General features: G+C 47.6%; 2 protein-coding genes across 3 annotated transcripts in view; one reads left to right on the plus strand and one right to left on the minus strand.

Moving 5' to 3' along the window:
• The window catches only part of PAIP2 (poly(A) binding protein interacting protein 2), a 20,744-nt gene extending 12,326 nt beyond the window's left edge, over window positions 1-8,418 (plus strand). The window contains exons 1-4 of one of the 2 annotated variants that reach the window (XM_054717918.1): window positions 2,748-2,766; window positions 2,940-3,103; window positions 4,145-4,324; window positions 7,428-8,418. In XM_054717918.1, the coding sequence (XP_054573893.1) occupies window positions 2,966-3,103; window positions 4,145-4,324; window positions 7,428-7,484 (375 nt within the window). In that variant the 5' untranslated portion in view covers window positions 2,748-2,766; window positions 2,940-2,965 and the 3' untranslated portion in view covers window positions 7,485-8,418. Of the gene's footprint in view, window positions 1-2,747; window positions 2,767-2,939; window positions 3,104-4,144; window positions 4,325-7,427 lie in introns of those variants that run through there. The other variant, XM_008141682.3, reaches the window with a different exon arrangement.
• On the minus strand, window positions 6,422-22,417 carry SLC23A1 (solute carrier family 23 member 1). Its single transcript, XM_028147533.2, has 16 exons — window positions 22,386-22,417; window positions 21,279-21,340; window positions 20,540-20,674; window positions 19,954-20,111; window positions 19,102-19,190; window positions 18,870-18,937; window positions 18,504-18,685; window positions 18,252-18,372; window positions 17,846-18,002; window positions 17,404-17,551; window positions 16,540-16,645; window positions 16,135-16,264; window positions 15,890-16,033; window positions 15,309-15,404; window positions 11,952-12,218; window positions 6,422-6,716 (listed from the first exon to the last, which is right to left on the minus strand). Exons 2-15 carry the CDS (start codon window positions 21,312-21,314, stop codon window positions 11,971-11,973), a joined length of 1,818 nt encoding a protein of 605 aa, XP_028003334.2. The 5' UTR covers window positions 21,315-21,340; window positions 22,386-22,417; the 3' UTR covers window positions 6,422-6,716; window positions 11,952-11,970.
• Between the last annotated feature and the right edge of the window lie 1,423 nt (window positions 22,418-23,840).

Below are 23,840 nucleotides of genomic sequence, written 5' to 3' on the forward strand. Positions count from 1 at the left end.
CCCACAGCCACGCCCACCAGCCAATCAGGAGCGAGTATGCAAATTAACCCAGCCAAGATGGCTGCGGCCACAGAGAGCAGGAAGCTTGGGTTTCCCTGGCAATGGAGGAAGCCAAGCTTTCCGCCTGCCCTGGCCTGCCTTGGCCTCTGCTTAAGGCTACAAAGTTTCAATTATAGAAGATAAATAAATCCCAACAAAAATGGCTGCAGCCACAGAGCAAGCAGGAGGCTTGGCTCCGCTCAAGGCTACAAAGTTTCAATTATAGAAGATAAGTCCCAGATACCAAGGCCTCCACTTGGGTTGCCAGGAGGCGTGGCCGGCCTGCAAACCACCACAGACCCCTCGCCCAGGCCGCCCCACACCCCAAGGGAACCCCCACCCTGATCCGGGACACCCTTCAGGGCAAACCAGCTGGCCCCCACCTGTGCACCAGGCCTCTATCCTATCTAATAAAAGAGTAATATGCAAATTGACCATCACTCCAACACACAAGATGGCTGCCACAAGAGGGCCAGCAGGGGAGGGCAGTTGGGAGGGACCAGGCCTGCAAGGGAGGGCAGTTGGGGGCAATCAAGCCTGCAGGGGAGGGCAGTTAGGGGTGACCAGGCCTGCAGGAGAGGGTAGTTAGGGGCAAACAGACTGGCAGGGGAGCAGTTAGGCATCAGGATGGCAGGGGAGTGGTTAGGGGGTGATCAGGCTGGCAGGCAGAAGCCATTAGGGGCAATCAGGAAGACAGGCAGGTGAGCAGTTGGGAGCCAGCAGTCCTGGATTGTGAGAGGGATGTCCCTCGAGGGGTCCCAGATTGGAGAGGGTGCATGCTGGGCTGAGGGGGACACACCCCCATGCACCAGGCCTCTGATGTTTTAACAATAAAGGTTTATTTAATTCAAGATTAATGATAAATAAAAATATCAAAGATACTCATTGTCTGTTTTCTGTCTTGTCTGCTTTCACAGTGCCTCAATTTCCTAACCCAAATCATGTTTTCTTTTTACCCACACCTTAGCACATAAATCTCAGTCTGTCTTTGCTTCTTTTCGTGTGTGTGTGTGTGTGTGTGTGTGTGTGTACGCACACACACAACAACTCAGTAATTTTTAGTTTAAGAACCTCTTAATGAAAAACGTCAGTACTATTTTTATTGGTATTCAGTATTTGAGAAAATATATGTGTATCAGGTTAGGACCCCCTACCCCCGGCAAATTAGTTTAAAGGGTCAGGCAACACACACAGAGCAAGTTTTAACCCAAGAGAAAAAAAACTTTTCTAGTAGATTTACTTAGTGTTTTATCTGATTTTGATAACTTTGGAGTAAATAGGCCTGACGAGGTGTTGGTTTTTTTTGTTTTGTTTTGTTTTTAAACTCTATACTCATGTTAGATATGTTTCCTTCCTTTGGCACAAATCAAAACCACTGTTTGAAATTATGTATAAGTAACTCTTGTTTAATATAAACCCATTTTTAGCAGTTTCAGACTTAATGAATTGGTAGAATATTGTAGAATCTGAAATTTCATGGTTGAACTTTTAGCCTGCAATATATCAATTAGGTTAAATCAAGTTACCATCTACAGGCATACCTCGGAGATATTGAAGGCTCAATTCTAGACCACCATAAAAGTGAGTCTTGAATTAAGAGCTACTGGTAATCCTTTTGTTGGTTGGGGGTTTGCCTTAAATTTGTAAAAATCACATCACCTGTGGAGCTTAATAAAAGGAGGTATGCCTATGTTGAGTATAAAAAATCAACTAGATGTGCATTAGATATTATTTTTACTCATAAAAAAAAAAGATGATAAAGAGGTGGTGGTTGCCGAAACCGGTTTGGCTCAGTGGATAGAGCGTCGGCCTGTGGACTCAAGGGACCCGGGTTTGATTCCGGTCAAGGGCATGTACCTTGGTTGCGGGCACATCCCCAGTGGGGGGTGTGCAGGAGGCAGCTGATCGATGTTTCTCTCTCATTGATGTTTCTAACTCTCCCTTCCTCTCTGTAAAAAATCAATAAAATATATATTTAAAAAAAAATAAAGAGGTGGTGGTTGCAAAAAGAGATTGGATGCCTGAAACTCATTGTATTATGGGGAAATTCAGACCAGAACCCACAGATAAAGCAAACATAGTGACCTTTGAACTATACAGGGGTTAGAGGTGCCAACCTCCCACAGTCAAAATCTGTGTGTAACTATAGTTGGCCCTCCACATATGCAAATTCCCACCTTCAAAGCCTTGAACAACAGGGCTTTGAACTGTGCTGGCCAATTGAACTGCGGTAAATTGGGGGGAAATTTTGTGTGTAAGTTTGAACCCATACAGTTGAAACTCATATTGTTCAAGGTTTACCTGTGAACTGTAGAGTGGTTACAAAGTCAAGAGATCCAGCACTATATCTTAGGACTAAGGAACTAAGGTTATTAAAAATTTCTTAGTTTTTACTTTCAATCTTTAGGCTTTTTAAAGTCATTTGATCTCTTAAGTCTTCCAGATTATGCTTGTTTTATAAAGCAAGGGATATCTAATGTTTTTAAAAATTGAATGGTTTGGGTATTGCATTTAAGCAATTGATTACCTTCACTAATTGTTACATTAGATGAATCTGGGTTCTCAGCTATTTCATAAACATTAAAATCATTTGTGGGGAAAAAATTTTTATTGCTTGATTTATTATGTGTGTTAATATATTGTGTGCATCTGCCCTTACCAGTGACTCAGTTGAAGCATCCTCCTGTACACCAAGAAGGTTTCTGGTTTGATTCCCAGTTGGGGCAGGTATGGGAGGCAACCAATCAGTGTTTCTCTCCTCTCTCCCTTTCTCTCTCTCTAAAATCAATAAACTTGGATATATAGCATGTGCATCTAACACTTAACCATGATGCCTGGTGATAATAAATGCTCACCAAGAAAAAAATGACTGACTAAAATAACTGTATTGTTCTTTTAAGGTTAAAAACGACAACTAACGCCAACCATGAAAGATCCAAGTCGCAGCAGTACTAGCCCAAGCATCATCAATGAAGATGTGATTATTAACGGTCATTCTCATGAAGATGACAATCCATTTGCAGAATACATGTGGATGGAAAATGAAGAAGAATTCAACCGACAAGTTAGTTTTATGTACAAGCATGTTCTTTTTTGTACTCCATGACAACCTTCAAATAATGTAGCTGTATTTGTTCCTTAAATGTGTTTGTTTTTTCAATCTGGTCCCTTATTTATGAGATATATGGATTTATGTGCTACCACTCCTATTTTATCTGGATGGTGATTACCACCAGGTTAGCTAGCTTTTTTTCAGGGTTCCACCCCAGAGATTCTGATTCAGGTGGACTAGGGTGTAGCCTGGGAAACTTGTTTTTTAAAAGCTCTCCGATGATTCCAGTGAGCAATTAGGTTTGGAAACGACTATGCTACACCAGTCATTGCTCTGCTGCAGTGAAAGTCAAGAGAATGGGATTCAGGAGCAGACAGGCACAGGTACTACGGTGCAGAATTACAAAATACGGTATTCTGTTTTTTACGTGAGGTTCTCACTCTAATCAGCCTGAAAATCTGACACCACTGTTCTCTTTAGAAAACTCTCCTACATTGATAAATACTATCGTTTATTTCCATATTTTTGGCTTCTATTTCTATCTTTTGTCACTTCTTCCAAGATTATGGTTTGGGTAATAAGTAGCCAACTTGATTTTGCCATATCCAATGATGGATAATCAAGAGTAAAACAATGTAGTCTTATTTCGGTGAGAATCAGTTGTGGGAGGGGGGTTGTTTGTTTAAGTTACTCATGCCCTGAGCCTATCCTCTAAAGATTTTTTTCAGTTATTTTGGGTAGGTTTAGGGTTTATATAGTTTTAAAGTATCATGGGTAATTCTGACATGCATTCCTCAGTGTCAGCACGCCTTTATTTGTTACTTCTTCCCCTCCACCTTCAAAGGAAAAAAGTGTATTCTGCTATGACAAGTAAAGACATAGCAAAACCCTAAACAGAACTTCCCAGGTGTTATGGTAAACATTTTTTTTTTCCTTAGCGCAGAAGAGGAAGTACAACATTGTGCTTTTAAATAGTTCAAGATATTTCAAGCTGTTTCTAGTGATGTCTTACCAAGTATGCTGTAAACTGTCCTTTATTTATTATAAATCCAGATAGAAGAGGAGTTATGGGAAGAAGAATTTATTGAACGCTGTTTCCAAGAAATGCTGGAAGAGGAAGAAGAACATGAGTGGTTTATTCCAGCTCGAGATCTTCCACAAACTATGGACCAAATACAAGACCAATTTAATGACCTTGTTATCAGTGATGGCTCTTCTCTGGAAGATCTTGTGGTAAAAAGTTATTTTTCATCTTTTTAAAACCTTTCCCGTAAGTGGAAAAGCCAGCAATCATCTGTTTAAGAAGAGTTCTACATCTCTTCTCCTGAAATTGTACTGCTTTTTACTATGGAAGCAGAGGCCTCCCAGTCTCACTTATGACATGGAGTGACTTCTGGCAACACTCTGGAATTAGTCTGAGACTACTAACAGACTTCTTGCCACTGCTTTTAGCTTTGATAACAGTTGCCCTAGGATATGTAAATGTCTTTAAAAAACATTAATCCAAAAGAAGTACACAGTATGTCCATGTGACCTTCCTATTCAAAAGTAGCTTGATGGAGAGATTTTGCTCTTTAATTTTTGTATTAAACATTTGGTGAAATTTGCCAATTTTCATCTGAAAGGTAAAATTTTGGAGATTTTTCTTCTTCCTGAACTCAGGAACTCCAGGATTTTCACTGAGTTAACCCAACTCCTTTTGGAACTGTGATTTAATGAGGACATCTATAAGCTCTTAGTAGAAAAGAAACCTATTTGCATCTTTAATTATTTTCAGTGTCTAATTGTTGATATTATAGTAAAATGTATTTTTAGGGTATTTTCATAACGAGGCATCGGTACTAGAATTGAACCTAATGAGTCAGTCCTTCACTAAAATGAAAAATAATTTAAAAATAATATAAAGTTAGAATGTTAACCTTTTGTTCATATTGATAATCTATTTGCTTCTACAAGGTCTCTAAAATTTATCCCTAAACTCTGAAATATTTCTTGCAATTGTCTTCTGTTCACTGTGTAGTGATTTTCGATAACCTGGCTGTGCATCATAATTACCTATGAAGCATTAAATACAAAAAAAGTTCCTCAGCTGCATTTCACAACTGTAGAATCAATCATCTAGGCATGTTTATTTTTTAACCCTTTGCACTCGCTTGCTTTTTTCTCGATTCCTTTATTCTAATGCTAACCGTGTCAAGTCACATTCGACATCAGAGTGCAAAAGGTTAAAAAGCACTCCCAGAGGATACTGCCAGCCTACCTTATCAGGCATTGGTAAACCATCTTTCTAAAGGGCTATATATAGAACACGGGGGAAAAAATTTTTAGAATTATTTGGTTTTTAATTAATTTTATTTAATTTTTAGACAGAGGAGAAGGGCTGGGGGAGAAACATCTATTTGTTGTTTCACTTATGCATTCATTGATTGATTCTTATATGTGCCCTAATGGGGATCGAACTCAACAACTTTGGAGTATAGGGATGATACTCTAACCAACTGAGCAACCCAGCCAGGGCTAGAGAACACTGAAATTTAAACATTTGTTGCAATAAATGAACCAAATAAGCAGATGTGTGATCTGAATAGTCTGTTGGATTATGCTTATTTGTGGCTACCTTAGTCACTCCACAAATAATCCTGGTTGCTGTGATGAGTCTAGCCCTTTGCTGGATATAATGTGTAACTTGAAACTAGAACCAGTAGAAAATTTATTGTGTAGCAACTGGTTTGTTCATCTCTTCTGCTTAAGATTACATAATTCCTTCTTATTCTTTTGTTGCTGCCAAAAGATTACACATTGAAGAATACTGCTTTATATATATATATATATATATATATATATATATATTTTTATATTTTTTTTTATTATTTTTTTTTTTAAATTTCAGAGAAGAAGGGAGAGGAGGGAGAAAAAGATAGAAACATCAGTGATGAGAGAGAATCATTAATCGGCTGTCTCCTGCACATCCCCTACTGGGGATTGAGCCCACAACCCAGGCATGTGCCCTGACTGGGAATCGAACTGTGACCTCCTGGTTCATAGATCAACCACTGAGCCACACCTGCCGAGCAAGAACACTGCTTTTTTTTTTTTTTTTTAACCTCACACTTTTATATATATTTCCCTTGAGAGAAGAAAGAATATATCCTGTGCAAGGAAATGGTTGTGTATATGTGTAAATTATGAAACTAAGATGAAATTATTGTTCCAACATGTTTAATGTGCTTTGGTCTTGAAGTAAGTGACATAGGGGGCTCAGAATTAGTCTAAAAGCCTTCCAGCATGCCTACATTTCAGGCCCTGGAAACCATCCAGGTTTCTTTTTTATCTTTTTCAACTTGTATTCCAAGATGTGGTAGAGGAAAACGTCCAGCTATTCCCTATATGCTGACATATCAGCTTAGGAAAGTAAAGATTTAGAAATATAGGATAATGTTGGTACAAGTCTCTAAGGTCCTTGGAAACTGCCCCGTTCTTCCCCTCACTGATGTAAAAATGAAGTCCCAGTGAGAGTAACTTTGCCAGGCTTACATAGGAAGTTAGTTAGGGCCAGAGCTGGGGTTCCAGCCTAGGTCTTCTGACTCCCCAGGTAGTTTTCTTTTCCTATTGAAAACCATGATTCCTATGGGAATTAGAATACAACAATTGTTGAAAGATAACCACATTTTTTTTAAATCAAAATATAGAGATTGCACTTATATTTTTCATATCCATAGAATGCACCAAAAACACTTATCCTTGTATCTACAAACTTGCCCAAGATATGCAAATTATAACATTCTTTGAAACACTAGACAACAAAGTACAAAACTCGTTTGAAAGAAGTTGTTAGAAATAATATGCATACTGATTCTTGCAACGACAAGGGGTGATAACCACATTTTTAATGAAGACCTTAAAATGAAATTAATCTATAAACACTTCCTCAGTCACTTTAATCATCATTTTAATACTTGTTTAATATTTTTGCATATTATGAAACTGCTTAAAGAAAGTCAAATATTACTGGTAAAGGAACAGAATTCCTTGTTCTGTAACACTTTTTTAGTTTATGTAGGTTTCTGTTTACACTTAAGCAAAATTAATTTCAATTCCTGCTTGCACGTTAGAAAGTTGATAAATTTGATATAATACATATATAGCTTACATCTGGCTCCTGCCTTCCTAGCCAAAGATATTTTGGGGTTAAGTTTATCATTCTGAGTTCTTGCTTTTGTCTTGTGTTTTTTGTTTTTGTTTTTAGATGTTTTTGCATGTGAATCTAGGTTGAATGCTTCTGAGTATCTGAAGCTATCTGTTAATGAACTTGCTTTTTTATGTACTTATTTTCCAGGTCAAGAGCAATCTGAATCCAAATGCAAAGGAGTTTGTTCCTGGGGTGAAGTACTAAAATATTTGAGTAGACGGGGCCCTCTTTTGGTGGATGTAGCACAATTTCCACACTGTGAAGGCAGTATTAGAAGACTTAATTGTAAAAGCTCTCTCTTGTCACTGTGTTACACTTATGCATTGCCAAAGTTTTGTTAGTCTTGCATGCTTAATAAAAGTGCTGAGACTGTTATTAAGTAAAGAGCTGTCAAACATTTACTGAAAAATAGAATTGGCCCCATGGCTGGATGTGAGGACAGCAAGGAAAGAAGCACCAGTCAAGTTGTGACAAAGCACCAAATTAAATGACCTTTTAAAATCTTAGTGAATTGTCTTTTTTGAGGCTAAACTGGTTCCGAAGGTTTAACTAGCACTTGCTAATAATTCTAAACTTTTTTTAAATCAGTAAATTTAAATTAAGTTCTAGTTAAGCAAATTTCTCAGTTCAGACTGAAATTTACACCTATCAAAAAGAATCCTCTGAGGAAGGCGTGTTAGTTAATTTGAAATAATTCATTGTAGACACATCTGTCTTTGGTCACTGATGTTACAAGGTAGTGATCAGATTAGAACTAGTCTTGGCTTTTATGGTATGTTATCATGTAAGAAATACATCTGAGAGAGTATGTGATTTGAGAATTGCATCTTCTGCAATTCTCACTGTAGCTGTGTCTTTGTGAAGTCTAACATTTGACCAACCCATAGTCTAATTGAACAAAGAAATTGTAACGTGATTTGAGTGGTGCTTTTCCTTGCTTTGTTAACCATCACTACAGTAGTCTGCAGCACAACTTTTCTTTTAACAAAGCTAGAACAGTTTTGGCTTCTTAAACTTCATATTTGGGTAGGTTAAGCTGCCATACGTGTTCAGTGTGAATAGTGTTTAAGTTGAAAATATTGTAAAAAAATTATATTTTTTCAAAAATATTTAAAAAAATAAATAATAGTAGAACTGAGCTGATGGTTGTGTTTATTGGTGCTGAATGCAGACTCTCCAGTGGTGATTTGCACTTTAATGTGGGCTCAGTCCCTCAGGACAACCCTGCTGGCAAGAGTTGCTGAGAGAACAGACTTGTTAGATCCCATTGTGTCAAATATCCTACACTAGAGGCCCGGTGCATGAAAATTCATGCACTGGAGGGGGGTCCCTCGGCCCGGCCTGCCCCCTCTCACAGTCCGGGAGCCCTCAGGGGTGAGAGGCAACCCAGCGATCAGGGGAAGGCAATGCCCCATCACACATCTGCTGCTGCCACTGCCAGCAGCGCAAGCCTTAGCCAGCCCTGGTTACCTGAGCTTCGGGCGGCCCTGAGCGGCTGGGCAGCCGCCATCCGAGGCTTGCCTGCTCCTCAGGCCGCCCCAGCAGGGCTGAGGGGTCTGGGCGCTACCATCTTTGAGGGCGTGGCAGTCAATTAGCATATTCCCTCCTTGTTGGCTGTGGGTGCCACCATCTTTGCAATGGCGTGAGGGTCAATTAGCATATCCCTCTTTATTAGATAGGATAATAAAAGCCTAATATGCAAATTGTCCCCTCAACTGGGAGTTCAACTGCTTGCTATAACATGCGCTGACCACCAGGGGGAAGCGTAGAACATGGCAGGCATTGGTGATGTGGTGCTGGCAGTGGAGGCACTGCCAGCCCCAATGGGCCACGATGAGAGTGGAACCGCGGCAGGATGGTGAAGCAGGTAAGCAGACGGCACCAGGCCAAGGCAGGTGCAAGCAAAGGCTCGATCGACCCACAGGCGGGATGGTGGAACATGTGAGGGGGTGGCACTAGGCCAAGGCATGGTGCCAGACAGGGCTGCAGGACCGCGAGGCTTGGGTCACGAGCTGGGGCCCGATCCCTGCAGGCCACCTTGAGGGACCCCACCTGTGCACGAATTTGTGCACTGGGCCTCTAGTGTTAATATAAGCATCTAAAATACAATAGCAAAAAAATCACACAGCCCCTATTGTAACTCATATTGATCTCCTCAGGCTATAATGTTAGGGCAATTATAGGATATCCATGTTAAGAAATAGGCTGACCAGTATACTGGTAACCTTACTCTACTATAATCTTCATTGGCTTCTTCCCTTCACAAATCATTGCTAATCAAATTGGACTGGTTTGCTATTTTAATTCATCTGGACCTTCCCCATTTTCCCCTCACAAGCTTATTTATATAATACTAGAGGCCCGGTGCACAAAATTCAAGCACTGGTGATGTCCCTAGGCCTGGCTGGCAATCGGGGCCAATCAGGTTTCCCTCCTCCCTGCCTTTTCCTGCCCTCGCCACCTGCGTCCACCACCACCCACCTATAGTTCCCCAGCCCGGGCCCGGCCCCAATCAGGTGATTGGGGCCTGCCAGCCAGGGGGAGGGGCAAACCGCCACCGCAGTGGGTGGGCAGCAGGCCGATTGGGGCCCACCAGCCAGGGGAGGGCTGGGGGGAGGGACCCAGGAGGTTGGCCACTGGCCCCAAGGAAGGAGCCGGCCCTCAGCCCCCTGGGAAAGGGGCCATGTCTGCCACCACCCATCCCTGGTTCCCCGTCCCAGCCCAGACACCTGGCCTGGCCACGATCAGGCGATTGGGGCCTGCCGGCTGGGGGTAGGAACCAGGAGGTTGGCCAGCAGGCCCCATCGGTTATCAGGGCCTGCAGGCTGGGGGCAGCTCCTGCATTGAGCATCTGCCCCCTGGTGGTCAGTGCAGGTCATAGTGACCTGTCATTCCGTCGTAATGGTTGCTTAGGCTTTTATAGATGTTTTGTGGCTAATCTTAATTTTGTGATAGGTTGTCAACCAACTAGCAATTTCCTGGTTTCACATACAATTCTGCCTCATGGCCCAACTCAGTTGTTAATAATGTCCTCTGTGCTTTTCTTGAGCTTGTTGAGCTCAATTTAAGAGGGCCATCTAATCTAAGTTCTGGCTCACATTCTCCCTGGGGATCCTTGGGTGTGAGCAACTGTGCTCCAGTGATTTTTAGTAGCTAATGTAACAAATTAATAAACAATTAGGTTTTTTAAGAAACTGAAGCAGATGAACCTGCTTCGTTCTTGTTCATTTTGGAGCCATGATGTAATGAGTCCTCTCTGTTTTCTAAGAGCTCAGTACCACAAGTGGCACTGAAGGCTGCCAAATCATGAGCCTTACAGATCCTTTTTTCTCTCTCAGCTCATATTTCCACATACTGCCAAATTACTGTAATGCGATAAACTTGTAGATTATAAATTTAGGCATTGTAACCTAATGATTAAGAGCAAAGACTAAAAAAAAAAAAAAAAGAGCAAAGACTAGCCAGATTTCTTATGAATCCAGTAAATAGTGGGCAAGTCACTTAACCTTTCTGTGACTTGGTTTCCACTGCTTTAAAATGGTAATCCTACCTAATAATAGAGTAATATGCAAATTGACCGTACCTTCGCTACACCCACAAGCCACGCCCACCAGCCATGCCCACCAGGAAACCGTCGCTTGGATGCTGGGGTGTGGCTGAGCCCAAGGCCTTGGGAACTAGCGGGGAGCCTGCACGGATCGCAGGCAACCACTGGGGGTCAGCTCCTGCGATGGGTAGCAGGGAGGCTGGGGTGCAGCCGAGCCCAAGGCCGCCGCCCGGGGCCAAGCCCTGACCCTGAAAGAAGGCAGAAGGCGGTGGCCACAGCCAAGGCCTGGGTCCCTGGTGCCGGCAGAAAACTGGTGCAGGCAGCCAGGTGAATGAAGGTCTATTGCACGAATCTTCGTGCAAACGGGCTGCTAGTATTAACAATATTTGTCTTAGGATTGTGTGATTAGTTAATATACATCAAGCACTTAAGACAATTTCTGGCACATAGAAAGTTCTATTAAAGGGATTATTCATTTTGTTGGAACTTTTCTTAGGGAACATGCACATTAAAACTACTCTGATGTTTAATTAGAGAGCCAGGCACCTGCATTATAGGTAGAAATGAAAGTTTCAAAGCATTGCTACTTCCTTTTGAAGTCCTTGGGACAAATGATCACCCCAGGGCCTATATGGTACAGTTTTAGGGTAACTAAAATCATCCTGTTTTTATTTTGGGGCCATTACTGAAACAAGGCATATAAGAGAATTTTTCTGGTTCTTGTGCTATGTCAGTATTTCTCAAACTTTTCCGTGTCATAAAGTTTTATTTATTCGGTATATGGGAATGCAGAGATGGTGCTGGCTGCCGGTGGCTGGAGTTTACGTCAGTTGATCCAGCTTTTGCCCAGATACCCAGAAGGCTGACGGGATCAGTATTTCAGCATACTGTGAACTCTTAGTGTCCCACACCAGTTGAGAAGTTCCACTCTCACTTATAATATGGCTAAGGAATTCTACTCAAAATCCATATATTGACTTTTTAACCCAGTTTACCTTTCCCCTGAAGACGCTCAAATAGGTCACAAAAAGGGAAACCACATAGTTTGGTTTTCCTTCCGTTAAAGCATATAAGAATGTGATTTTTCAATCCTCTTACAAAAGCCATAGACTAACACATCCTACCTTTTCTGGGAGTAATTTTTCAGACTTTGGTGCACACAGTCCCAGTTTCTCTATTTTCTGAAATATCTTCTGGAATTGGAAGCTGATCTTTTGACCTTGAAGAAAATCCTTTGAAGACTGGGCAGATAGGAATGTATTTCAGAAAGGCAATCCTTTTTATCATGTTCATCCCAATGGGGAAATCGTAGCTTTTGAGACTGGTAGACATCTCACTGTTGGCATGGGCCCCAGCTTTCCACTGTATCAGGCCTCTTTCCTCTGGGCTTCCTGGAAAAGGACAGTGGGGCCACATATCAAAGCCAGTCACCATCAGCTCCTGCCCTTCCCATCTAGTTCCGAAGCAGACTTCTGGAATTGTCTGGACTCTCAAATACTGTCTGGTTCTAAAAACGGTTGAATTTGTTTTTTTAGCTGCTGACTTGGCCAGAGCTCTAGGGAACCCTAAAGAATATGGTTATAATTAGTGTTTATTGTGTACCTGTAATGTGCCAGGTTCTATGCTAAGTTGCTTAATTTCATTATCATTTCTTCAAAATATATCTGAAGGAGGTTAAAGGCACTATTGCACAAAATTTTATGATGAAGAAACTGGCAGAAAGGTTAAGTAATTGTCATCCTACATCTTGAATATGGGGCTAGTGCAGTGGTCGGCAAACTGATTAGTCAACAGAGCCAAATATCAACAGTACAACGATTGAAATTTCTTTTGAGAGCCAAATTTTTTAAACTTAAACTTCTTCTAACGCCACTTCTTCAAAATAGACTCGCCCAGGCCGTGGTATTTTGTGGAAGAGCCACACTCAAGGGGCCAAAGAGCCGCATGTGGCTCGTGAGCCGCAGTTTGCCGACCACGGGGCTAGTGTATGCTGGGCTATTGGATACCATAAAGTGCCCAGACTCTGCTCTGGGGGCAGGTTGGTGTATATTGAAACACTATAATCAGTGTTAATATGATTTTATATTTGGAAAATAAACTCTTGTTTTTATAATACAACCTCAGAAAGTCAAGGTAAGTAAAATTTTCAGTAGTGGTGGCAGGAATTTTTTACAAGTAGGGGAATTTGCCCTACAAAGTGGGGAGGTGTGCATGAGATCTCTGAGGTTTTCACAAGAGGGCTGGTTGATGAAGACTGGCACAGTGTAAGTCTATGGTGAGAGAGATTTCTATTTGCTGGCAACCCAGCTTGAGACCCCCATGAGTAATGCAAATGAAATGTGTCCTAGACTCAGAGGGGAGGGCACTAAGCGGGGGCTGGGGTCCTCAAGGAAGAATACTTGGAGGAGTTATTGTTTGACCTGGGCCTGGCTGCACAAAGAGCACAGGTAGGCAGAGTGGAAGGGGAAGAGATGGTGTGGCACAGGACTCTGTTGGCTGATTGCACCTCCTCCCCATCACTGCTAGGACACACAACAGGTAGCCCAGAGTTCCCTCATCTTTCGTATCCCTCCCTAGCTGTAGTGCTCTCTCCTTTTCCAAGTCCCTTCCATTCTAGACACCAGGAAACCCTCCAGATCAGCGATCGCCAACCTTTTGGACCTCACGGACCACCAGTGGCCCATGGACCACCAGTTGGCGACTGCTGCTCCAGATGACTCCAGCCCAGGCTTTTTGATCTTACTGCTTTAAATTGCTTTAAACTCAGTTTTTATTTCCTGTCTTGTGCTAGGAGCTCCTCAAAACAGACAAATACTTTTTTTTTTTTTTTTTTTGGCACATCTCCTTTAGTGTCTAATCCAGAGCCAAACTGGTAAGTTCCTCTACCATTTGGACTAAATTGGCTTCCTCTCTAAGGTTGGGTTGTGGCTAGGTAAAGAAAAAGAGCAATGCAAAGTGGTATATCAGCAAAGTGTTCTCATCCCACAAAAGAAAACTGATTCCATGGTAAGGACTTGAGTTCTGAGCTAGCCAGACCTGGGTTGGAATCCAGGTTGTACTACCTCAGGCAAGTGATTTCACTAATCTGAGCTTCAGATTCTTCATCAGTGTATGTTGAAAGACTGTTGAAGATTATGTGGTATAATATATAATCTAGCAAGGATGGTTGCTGATGGGCAGTTGGATTGAAGAATGGGATGTGAGGAACTTCACTAGGCAGTGTAAGACTGTTAACATCTGGTTAGCTTAATCCAGCCACCCAAATCACAGAGAAGCCCTCAGTTTATAGCTGCCCACCTGATGCCCTCCATCTCCCCAGATTCCCTAGGCTTCGAGGCTGCAAGTTTCCTGTTTCAGGTTCACAGGATGGGCTGCTCCAGTCCCCAGCCCAGCTTCCTCTACATGAGGAAAGGTGGGTACCATGTTCAGTTACCACCCATCCATCCAATGGGTAGCTGTTACCAAGAGCTCCCTCATCATCTGATACTGTCTAAAAGTGCCAGGGAGCCCTGGCCCTTGCCTGCCCACACTCCAACTCACCAGCTGTGCATAGCCAGCCTCTGACTTGTATCTTCAGAGAGAGGGAAGCAAGTGGGGTCTGCAGCCATGTTTAAATTGGCAAATGGTGGGGGATAGAGGGCCGTCCTGCTGTTCCCATCCCTCATCTCCCTGGACTGATGCAGTCTTGACCCTTTCTCCATGGAGCTTTCCCTGATCTTCCAGTTCCCCTGAAACCTTCCAGCAGAGGTCATGTGGTGCAATGACTGGTACACAGGCCACAGGCTGCATCAGATGGACTCTGTTAAAATCCCAGATTTGCAGAGTTACAAATCTGCAGAAGTTGTGACCTTCAGTGAGTACTCCATAGTCTGCCTCACAGAATAGTTTTTGAGGATGAGATGCTTAGCTCCAGCCTGGCCCTTAGAAGATGTTTGGTAAATGTTAACAATGTTGGTTTGTAGTTAGGACACCTGGTGACATTTATTTTTTATATGTTTACTGGGCACCTAAATGTGGTCTAGGAGGATTCTCGGGAACACGCACAAAGTATCCTCCACAATCCCTCCAAAAAGCCCTAATTATAGCAAAGGAAGTTGGGGCTCTTCCTATTAGCCACTGTTGCAGGCTGCTTGCATTGGAGTGGGTTTTGCCAAAAAAAACTAAAGCTGCATTTGTATCTGTCCTAATAAAGCAAAGGCACCCCTCACCCCAGTGGCTATCAAAAAATGGAGAGGAAAAGACAAGGGCCCTGGAGTGACTCCTAGCCCCTCCCTCTTCAGGACCTATGGGGCATGCCTGTGCCTGTCTGGCCGGTGTTTCTCCCTCCAGCCAGTGGGCACTCCACCAGCCCGTCTGTTCCCTGCTTCTCCCTGCCTACATCGCTCGGACCCGGACCCAGCCACAGCTCCGGTTCAGGAGCCATCTGTGGAAATGCAGAGGCGCCAGCCTCATTCTGTTTGCCTCCCAGAGCTGACGCATACCTGGCACTGTGTTGTCCAGTAGGAAAGCAAGGCACCCCCCCACGAACATCTCCGTGGTCAGCAGCACAGTCAGAATCTGGTCCACTTCGGGAATACCTGCGGAACATGCCAAGGGCCAGTAGGTGTCACGACCCACCTGGAGAACAGACCTCAGGGATTTCCCTCTGCTGGTGCAGCCTGCTGACTTCCCTGAGCAGGTATGGAGCTGGGTGGTGGGACACTACAAACCCGACTTTCAAGCCTGCCTGTGCCTCTTGCCTCTCCCACCGCTGGCCTCATATCCCAGTTTTGCAAGTTCCTACTTGTCATGAGACAAATCATTTTAAGCCTCACTTTCCTCATCTGATGTGGAAACCATAGTATCTATCTCACGGAGCTGCTGTGAAAATTAAGTGAGCACATGTAAAGCTCAATACCTGTCCACAGGAAGTGTCTTAGTAAAGGACACCTGCTAATTAGCTTCTCAGCTGCTGATTAACATCCAGAATTGCGCAGTTGTTGCTCTAGCTGCGTGGAGCCTTTGAAAGGCAGACCCACCACACCTACCCTACCCGCCATGACATTCAGACAGCTGGGGGCACCTGTGTTGATGGCGCCGGGGTTGGACTCCAGGTAATTCGGCAGTGTAAGTCCAAAGAACATGGAAAATCCGAGCACGAAGAGGTTGCGGGAGGAGTTCATGTCCACGAACTGCAGGTTGGACAGCCCCACAGCGGTGATCATGCCTGAGTGCACAGGAGAACCGCTGGAGGGGCCCGGCGCGGGCTGGGAGGGCTCCACCACTCAGCGACCCGCTCTGTCACCGGGATCCGCGAGCAGCACTCACCGAAGAGGGTGCAGAACATGCCCCCCAGGATGGGGTCAGGGAGCGAAGCGAAGAGGGCTGTGAATTTGCCAATAGTGCCCAGGACCAGCATGATGCCCGCACCATACTGCACCACGCGCCGGCTGCCCACCTGCCAGGGAGCCAGGGAGCCGGGGGGTGGGGCTATATCCCAGAGGCTGGGTGGGAAGGGGTGAGTTCTGGGGTGGGGTGGGCGGGGCCTGTGGTTAGAGGGAGGCTCAAATGGGCGGGGGCTTGATGCAGCGCGATGGAAGGGGGAAGGGGGTGCGGGAGGGGGCCTCTTAAAGACCGGGTCGGGGTAGGCCAAAGTGTGGACCGGCTTGGGGCGGGGTCTGCGGCAAATGGGGTGGGGGTGGGGCTCTGTGCTCTTCTGGTTCGGTGAGGCACCTTGGTAATCCCCAGGACACCAATGTTGGGGCTGGACGAGGTGGACCCATTGCCGGTGCCCAACAGCCCTGCGATGATGCAGCAGATGCCTTCGGTGAAGATGCCCCTGTAAGAAAAATGAGCTGGGAGGATTTGGTCCAGGCTCTGCCCCATTTCCCTGACTCGGATGCTGCAACTATCTGTATTATACTCTCCACGCCAGGGCAGAGGGAGGCCTGGGAGCCAGGAGCCCAGGTCTGAGCACTAATGCAGCGCCTTGGCATGTACTCCCTTTGGTGATTCTGGGTTTCAATGTCCCCATCTGTAAAACGGGGATAAGAAGGAGAGCCGTCTCACAATCATGGGCGGACTGCATAAAAGAACACACACTGGCCGGGGCCGGTTTGGCTCAGTGGATAGAGCGTCGGCCTGCGGACTCAAGGGTCCCAGGTTCGATTCCGGTCAAGGGCATGTGCCTTGGTTGCGGGCGCGTCCCCAGTGGGGGATGTGCAAGAGGCAGCTGATTGATGTTTCTAACTCTCTATCCCTCTCTCTTCCTCTCTGTAAAAAATCAATAAAATATATTTAAAAAAAAAAAAAAGCACAAAAAAAAAAAAAAAAAAAAAAGAACACACACTGAGGGCTAGGCATGTGGAAGGTTGTCAATGACTAGTTTCCCTCGGACGCTATTATCTCCTCCACTGCTCACAACATTCAGGGGGAGAGATGAGAACATCCATCCCCTATCATGAGTAAGGAAAATGAGGTCTGGGGAGTACTAGTGACTTGCTCAAGTCTACATCTTTTGGGGCTCAACTCTGTCCCCACATTTGCTTCCTGAGTGGCCTCAGAGGGAATCATACTGGGGAGGGCAGATGGGCATACCTGTTGATAGCATGTACTGGAGGGGGTGGTGCACCCGCTAGGCGGGCACAAGCATAGTAATCTCCGATGGACTCAATGATACCCGCCAATGTGGCACTGAACATTCCGAGGACAGCAGCCGCAGTCACTGTGGGCAGGCCCCACTGACCTGGGTTGAGGGGAGACAAGAGGATGAACACAATGCCCCTGTGTAGGTTAGGAGGTAGACCAGGCAGTTTTGGGGGGGGGGTGGCTAAAGGGATCTCAAGCTGGGGTGGGAGTTGTACAGTTGTGGGAGCTTATTTGGGACCACTCAGAACCACAAAGCTCTGGAGTGAGGCTTTGTCTTGAGTTAAACAGCACTCTGCCTGGCACTCGATACATGTGCAGCTAATGCTAATTTTATCATCAGCTGTACTGGGGTCAGAGTTGGAGGCAAAGGGGCCCAGGTGGGGCTGCTCACAGGGGTAGGGGATTCGGATCCAGGGTGCAATAGCCATGATGTCCCCTCGGGCGTCCGTTCGTGCCTGGAAGCCATAGGCTGTAGGGTCTGTGGGCAGCACATCTGTCAGGGTCAGGACGTAGCAGAGCAGCCACACGGTCATGATGGCCAGCACAATCTGAGGGGGGGGAGTGGGGAGGGGCACACTGAGGACCCCGGAGGTCTTGTTCCAAGCTAACCAGCCTTTACCTCCGCCCAACCCCTAGCCCCACCTCCGGCCCCAGCTCTAGATCCCAGCCCCAACCTGCCCCAGTCTCTGGCCGGGATCTCACCTCTGCTCTGGCTCTAGTTCCCCTGCTTTTCCGGCCCTTGTCACAAGTTCAGCCCCTGCCCTAGCCCCAGCCCCAGCTGTCTGTCAGTTTCTCACAGGAAACATCTTGAAGATCTGGATGCGGAAGAGACTGAGGCCCTTGCCCCAGCGGTAGACAGGCAGCAGGAAGGTGAGGTTGCGCAGGTACTGGGAGAAGAGGACGATCAGGAGAATGGAGCTGAGGGCAGAGGCACAAAGAAGAGGTGGCTGGTAGGCCAGACTGGGGGCAAAAGGCAGGGCTGAGGGGGAAGGAAATGTAGGGGTGAGGGGGCTGGGGCTGGGCAAGTATCGATCCTGGTGTCCGCTCACCAAGCTGAGATTCCCCAGTGGGAGCCAGCTCGGTCACCAGCAGCTTGGAAGACAGAGAGGCCAATAAGGGAGACCGTGGGGGTGACCGTGAGAGGCCCAATGTAGCTGAGCAGGGCCCCAGGCAGTCCCATCAGCCCAATCACCACTTCCACTATGCTGGACACCATGATTGCACCCTGGACCTGGAAGAGTGAAGGTCAGTTATAAGTCACTATGTAGAAGCCATGACTTCTACATTAAAAAAAAAAAAAAAAAAGCCTCTGGACTAACCTGCCTGGCATCTCCCAATTTACCTGTGGCCCTTACCCCTATCTAGCCCCCTCCTCAGTCCTGTCTTCTGCCCTTCTACTCCACGTGGGAACCCACCTCTCTTATCCGTGGGTGCCAGATATGAGAGGTGTTCAGGGGCAGACTCCAGTTGCCATAGATCTCCTCTGGGGGCAGAGACAGCGACGCACACACATGTGAACAGGGAACGGAGACACAGGGAGAGAAGATGTTGCTGCCATAAATGCATCCTGGTGTCTGGACCTGGGACAGTCACCCAGACCTCCAGGCTTCTGGCCCCCCCTCCAGCACACCCCAGAAGTGTGCCCACCTTCTGGGGGACATTTCCATCTCTCCAGGGCCAGGATGGCTTTAGCTGGGATCAGAAATGCAAAGGCACTAGCCTGGAACAGCGGCAGCCTGGAAGGGAAGCACAGAGCAAGGGTGGGGTGCAGTGCGGGACAGGGACACACAGACAGGGGAGATGGGGAAAGAGGGGCACAGAGACGGGGAGGCAGAAAGGATCACACAAAGGGACAGAGACATAGGGATAGGGCAGGGACAGAGCAGAGGGAAGTCATTGAGGCCCCAGGCAGCACTCTATAACATTTTGGGGGCCCAAGGAAGAAAACAAATGGAGCCCCTGGCCCACACCTGCCCCTTTCCTTCTCAGCATGTTTCCTGCACTGTGAGGGGCCACATGCAGAGAAGTGGACAGCTTATTTCTTGCATCCAAGCTGCACTGACAACCTTCCTCCCTCCTCTCACCACACCACCATGCTCTGGCCACCTTGGGTTGTGCACAAGGGGGCAGGGGCCCCCAGGAAGGTAGACTATTGAAGAGGCCAGGAGGCAGGGAAATGGGTGGTCCCCGAGTAGGACTTAATGAGTAGGGCTTAATCAGCCTGGTGAGTGGGCACCAGGCCCAATCCTTGCCCAGCTAAGGCACATTCCCTTATTTCCACAGACTCCTAGTCCTTGAGGGGTGCCTGGTGCCAGGATAGGACTCCAGCTGCCTGGCTCTAAGGCTGGCGTGGGAGAAGAAGCAGCAGGTTGGGGCAGAGAGCAGCTTTTTTTGTCCCATGAGTCCTCTGAGAGAGACCACCTGCTCCAGCTGCTGCTGCTGCATTGTGTGTGTGTCTGTGTGTGTGTGTTGGGGCGGGGGGGCAGTAGGGCAGCTCACCGGATGCCCAGTGTGGTCTGGATGAGGGTGGTGATGCCCACGCAGGTGAAGATGGTGCCAATGAGCTGGCTGACCATGTGCTGGTCACGGCCCACACACAGCGCCTCAGCCAGGAGGAAGGGCACAGCGATGGTGCCACTGAAGCAAGTCAGGTAATGCTAGAGGGGGCGGGGGGGGGGGGGAGTGCATGAGACCCACAGAACGCACATGGAAACAGGGCCCCCTGGTAGTTCTCATGCCTGCCTCAGTGGGCCTGAAGCTATGCTGCCCTAGGCCACATAGCCACCCCGGATTGACATTCTCACAGGGAATTCCCAGAGGGCTACTGCTCACCTGGCTGGGCATTACTTATCTGCTCCCAGATTACTCCTGCATCTTCTGTGGAGTGGGCCCTCTTCCCTGTCACTGATACCTGCTCCCAGGGGATTAATCCTCTCTTGGACCCCATAATCCTCTTCCCCACCCCTGCCTGGTGCAGTCACTGTTGCTGACCTTAGGTTTCTCTTCCTGTTACCCAAGATAACCTTGGTGGCCAGGGAGGGGGCTGGGGAGTGTGCAGTGGGGACGCTGTTGGGGGGATGCCCACCTGGAAGCCCAGCAGGATGCACAGATACCAGGGCGGCACATCTTCGATCTTGTACAGCATGTCGAACTTGGGCTCTGTGGGCAGGGACACCGGGGGGTCCTTCGTGGAGGTCCCTGCTAAGCCCAGGTCCTCATGCTGGGGGCAGCAGAGAACAGTATCTCAGGGTGGAGAGGTGGACACTGGAGAGTTGATTCTGCCCCGGAATCAATCAGGTACCTGAGTGGCCTGTCAGCTCCTCAGAATGGGGTCTGAGCCTGGGTTCCTCACCTCCCTCACGGCTCATACACCCAGCTGTCCCTTGGCCTGACTCTACCTGGCTCCCACCTCACATTGCTTTGTGCAGGGTGAGTCCACTGTGCTGGCCCCTGGAGCCCTCAGGACTCAGGCATTCCAGCCAAGGGAATGGGCCCCTAAGTCAGAAGGCCTGGGGGGACACACGAAAGGGGGCCAAGAGGGCCCAATCTGGTCCACCTCTGCCCTTTGGAGGTCCTTGCGGGGATAGGCTGTGTCCCTACTGGCACTCAAGCTGGAGTCAGCGAGTCCCTAAGCTGAAGTCTCCTTCACTCCTGCTGCCACCTCCACCCCATCCCCCAACAGCCAGGCTCAGCCGAGGACAGTCACTCTTGATCGAGTTTATAAGAACCTTTGTCTCTGCCCTCCCAGGGAGAAGGCCTGTGTGCAGTTCCTCCAGCCCCCACCCCACCCTGCCCCTACCCAGCTCCCACTCATCCCCCAGCACCTGTGTCTGGCCCTCGGGTTCCTCCTGGGCCCTCATCTCTGGGACACAGGTGTGAGCAGTGCCTGAAGAGAAGAGGAGATGGCTATAGAAAGGCCAAGGAGGACTTTACTCCACATATCAGACATTGTGCGAAGTAAATCTGTAACCAGATCCCCAACTCCTATCGAGATTGCGAAACAGGTCCTGGGTGGAGGTAATGTATTAACTCTGGCCATAGTGGAGTGGTAAAGGCCGCCCAAGCTCTGCCACATTCACCTGCTGCCCGCACCTGAGCCTGAACATGGGACCTCGTCTTGTTTTCCAAGAAAGGGCCAGAGTGGGCAGTGAGGCATAGAACAGTCTTGGAAGTTTAGCAATCTCTGTTTGAGTGACAGGAGAAAGAGCAAAAATGGGCACTTACTGTGTCACCATCTGAATATTAATAACAAGTTAATCACTATCATCCTCATAACCACTCTCATTGAGGAATGACTGTGTGCCAGGCAACATCTCTGTATTGTTGTGTTTAACCCCAGGTGCTGGGCAGTATTAACCTCCTTTACAGCTGATGGGGAGATGTGATCTGACAAGGTAGCAAGATTTTAGAAAACCATCCCTAAAATCCAGGCTGGCCTGAACTCCTGCGTTTGTGCTGTAAATCATACATTAAGTGTAATAAGGCACCACCCTCCCCACCACCGCCACTCACCTCACAGGGTGCCTGAGGCACACAACACGTGAACCTCTGGAGGAGCGACCGAGGCTGGCCTGGCCGTGCCGTCCCCTGTGTCCAAGGATTCCCTTCCCCTCCCAGCCAGGACCCAATCCAAAACGAAAATGCAGGGCCCCTGTTCCAAAAGTATTATGAATTTTCAAGACAGTATTAGCAGAACAGTTAACACAGTCTGGAGCCTTTCCAAGTGCCAGACCCTGTGAGACCGCATGTCACACGGCCCCCGAAGCCAGCCCTAGCCCAGCCTGTCTCTGCCTCCTGAAAGGTCCAGCCCAGTCTGGCCATGGGGCCTGGAGCTGGTTGAGAGGGGGATGGAGGGTCCGAGGGGCTGAGGTTCTGCTCCGCACAGTGCTGCCCCAGGCCCAGCGCCCCGCCCCCCCCCAGGGCCCACCTACTTCTGGGTTGTTGTGCCCATGGCCAGACCCGGCCCCGATGGCCCACGGGCAGCACCGCTCTCCAGCTGGGAAGTAGCTTCATGCCACAGCCCTGAGTCCGTCGGCCTGTCCAGCCTCCAGCCTGTTTCTCTGTCTGCCTGTTCTCTCCTCTTCCTTCTTGGCTTTCTGCTCCGAGGTTCCCAAAGTTGTCTGACCAGTTTGAAGTTTCAGAGCTGCTCCTCAGCACTTTCCTTCCCACCCTCTCCTCCCCAGTGCTCCCCAGGGGGCCCTACCTCCTCCAGTCCCCTAGGCACTCAGTTCAACCACACAGAGACAAAAGCCTTGGGTTGCACAGGATCTCAGATATAATCACACAAAGGACTCACAACACCCAGACTCAGATGCAGACTCCACATAAACCCAGGGTGATGTCACAGGCTCCCAACTCCACACCCGATACAGCTCAGCAGTTCCTTGTGCCCTGGGTCCTTCCCTGGCGCCTGTGTGTTTCTTTTGGCGGGAGCACCACACAGCGGGTGGCTCAGGCAGATCAGGAACAGGAGATAGAATATAGGGGGCTGGGCTGCAGTGTAGCTCAGGAAAGCTGGAGAGATCAAGGCATGCTTGGCGTACCCCTATTCCTCCAGCAATGACCTTTCCCCACCCCCCCAAATCTGAATCGCCTCTAAGTCCTACCACTTTTCAGCCTGGGACTTGTCCTGAGCCTCTTTTGTTGTCTAAGCCTTGGTGTCTACATCTGTCATCTGGGGATTAGAGTCTGTTCTGTCCACCTCCCAGGGCTTTGAAGGCCCAGAGAGACACTCACAAAGGAAACTGCAAGTTGTCACATCAACTGACCCAGGTAGGCCCCAGGGGGGGCCCTTTTCTCCATTTGCTAAGGGAAGAGCCCCAGGACAGAAGGACTTCCAGGGAGAGCAGGACTTAGAGCCAGGATGCTGAAACTAGCCTGTTCCAGGAACCCTGTCCCACCCCGTCCCAGGCAGGCACCTAGGGCCCAACCATGCCAGCTGGGGACAGAGACAGAGTCTAGCAAGTGAGCAGCTGCCGGGTGTAGACCCAGTGAGACTGCTGTTCTGGGAGGGGCACCAACAGCTGATAGCACCCAGTGGCTGCAGTAGGCGTGTCCACAAGGTGGCCTGCTTGTGGAGTTTCCCACGGTTTTTCTTCTTTCTCATGATGGATCTGGGGTTTCCCATTCACACAACTGGATCTGTATGTCTTTGACTGCTCACTGACATTCCTAACCAGGACCAATCTCACTTACTCCTGAGGAATTTGCAGGGATGTGTATTTGGCCCTCTCTAGGAGCAACATCAGCAGGAACACCAATATCTGTCCTCCCAGCCCCCCAAGCACATTTTGCAGAGAGAAGGAATTGACTTCACTGAGTTTTATTTGAATCCAGAGGGGAAGGCCTTGCCCCCGCCCTACCCCCCCCCACCCCCCCCCCCCCCC

This window comes from Eptesicus fuscus, chromosome 6 (assembly GCF_027574615.1).
Source record: "Eptesicus fuscus isolate TK198812 chromosome 6, DD_ASM_mEF_20220401, whole genome shotgun sequence".
Taxonomy (NCBI): Eukaryota; Metazoa; Chordata; class Mammalia; order Chiroptera; family Vespertilionidae; genus Eptesicus; species Eptesicus fuscus.

Bases quoted from the DNA above. Each gene is read 5' to 3' on its own strand.
- SLC23A1 (XM_028147533.2), bottom strand. From the start codon at position 21,314: ATGAGGGCCCAGGAGGAACCCGAGGGCCAGACACAG. The intron at 18,003-18,251 runs GTGAGAAACTGA...CCCCCCCCTCAG, and splicing joins AGATCTTCAAGATGTTTCCT to ATTGTGCTGGCCATCATGAC. The intron at 15,405-15,889 runs GTGCCCCCAGCT...CATGTTCCGCAG, and splicing joins CCCCGGCGCCATCAACACAG to GTATTCCCGAAGTGGACCAG.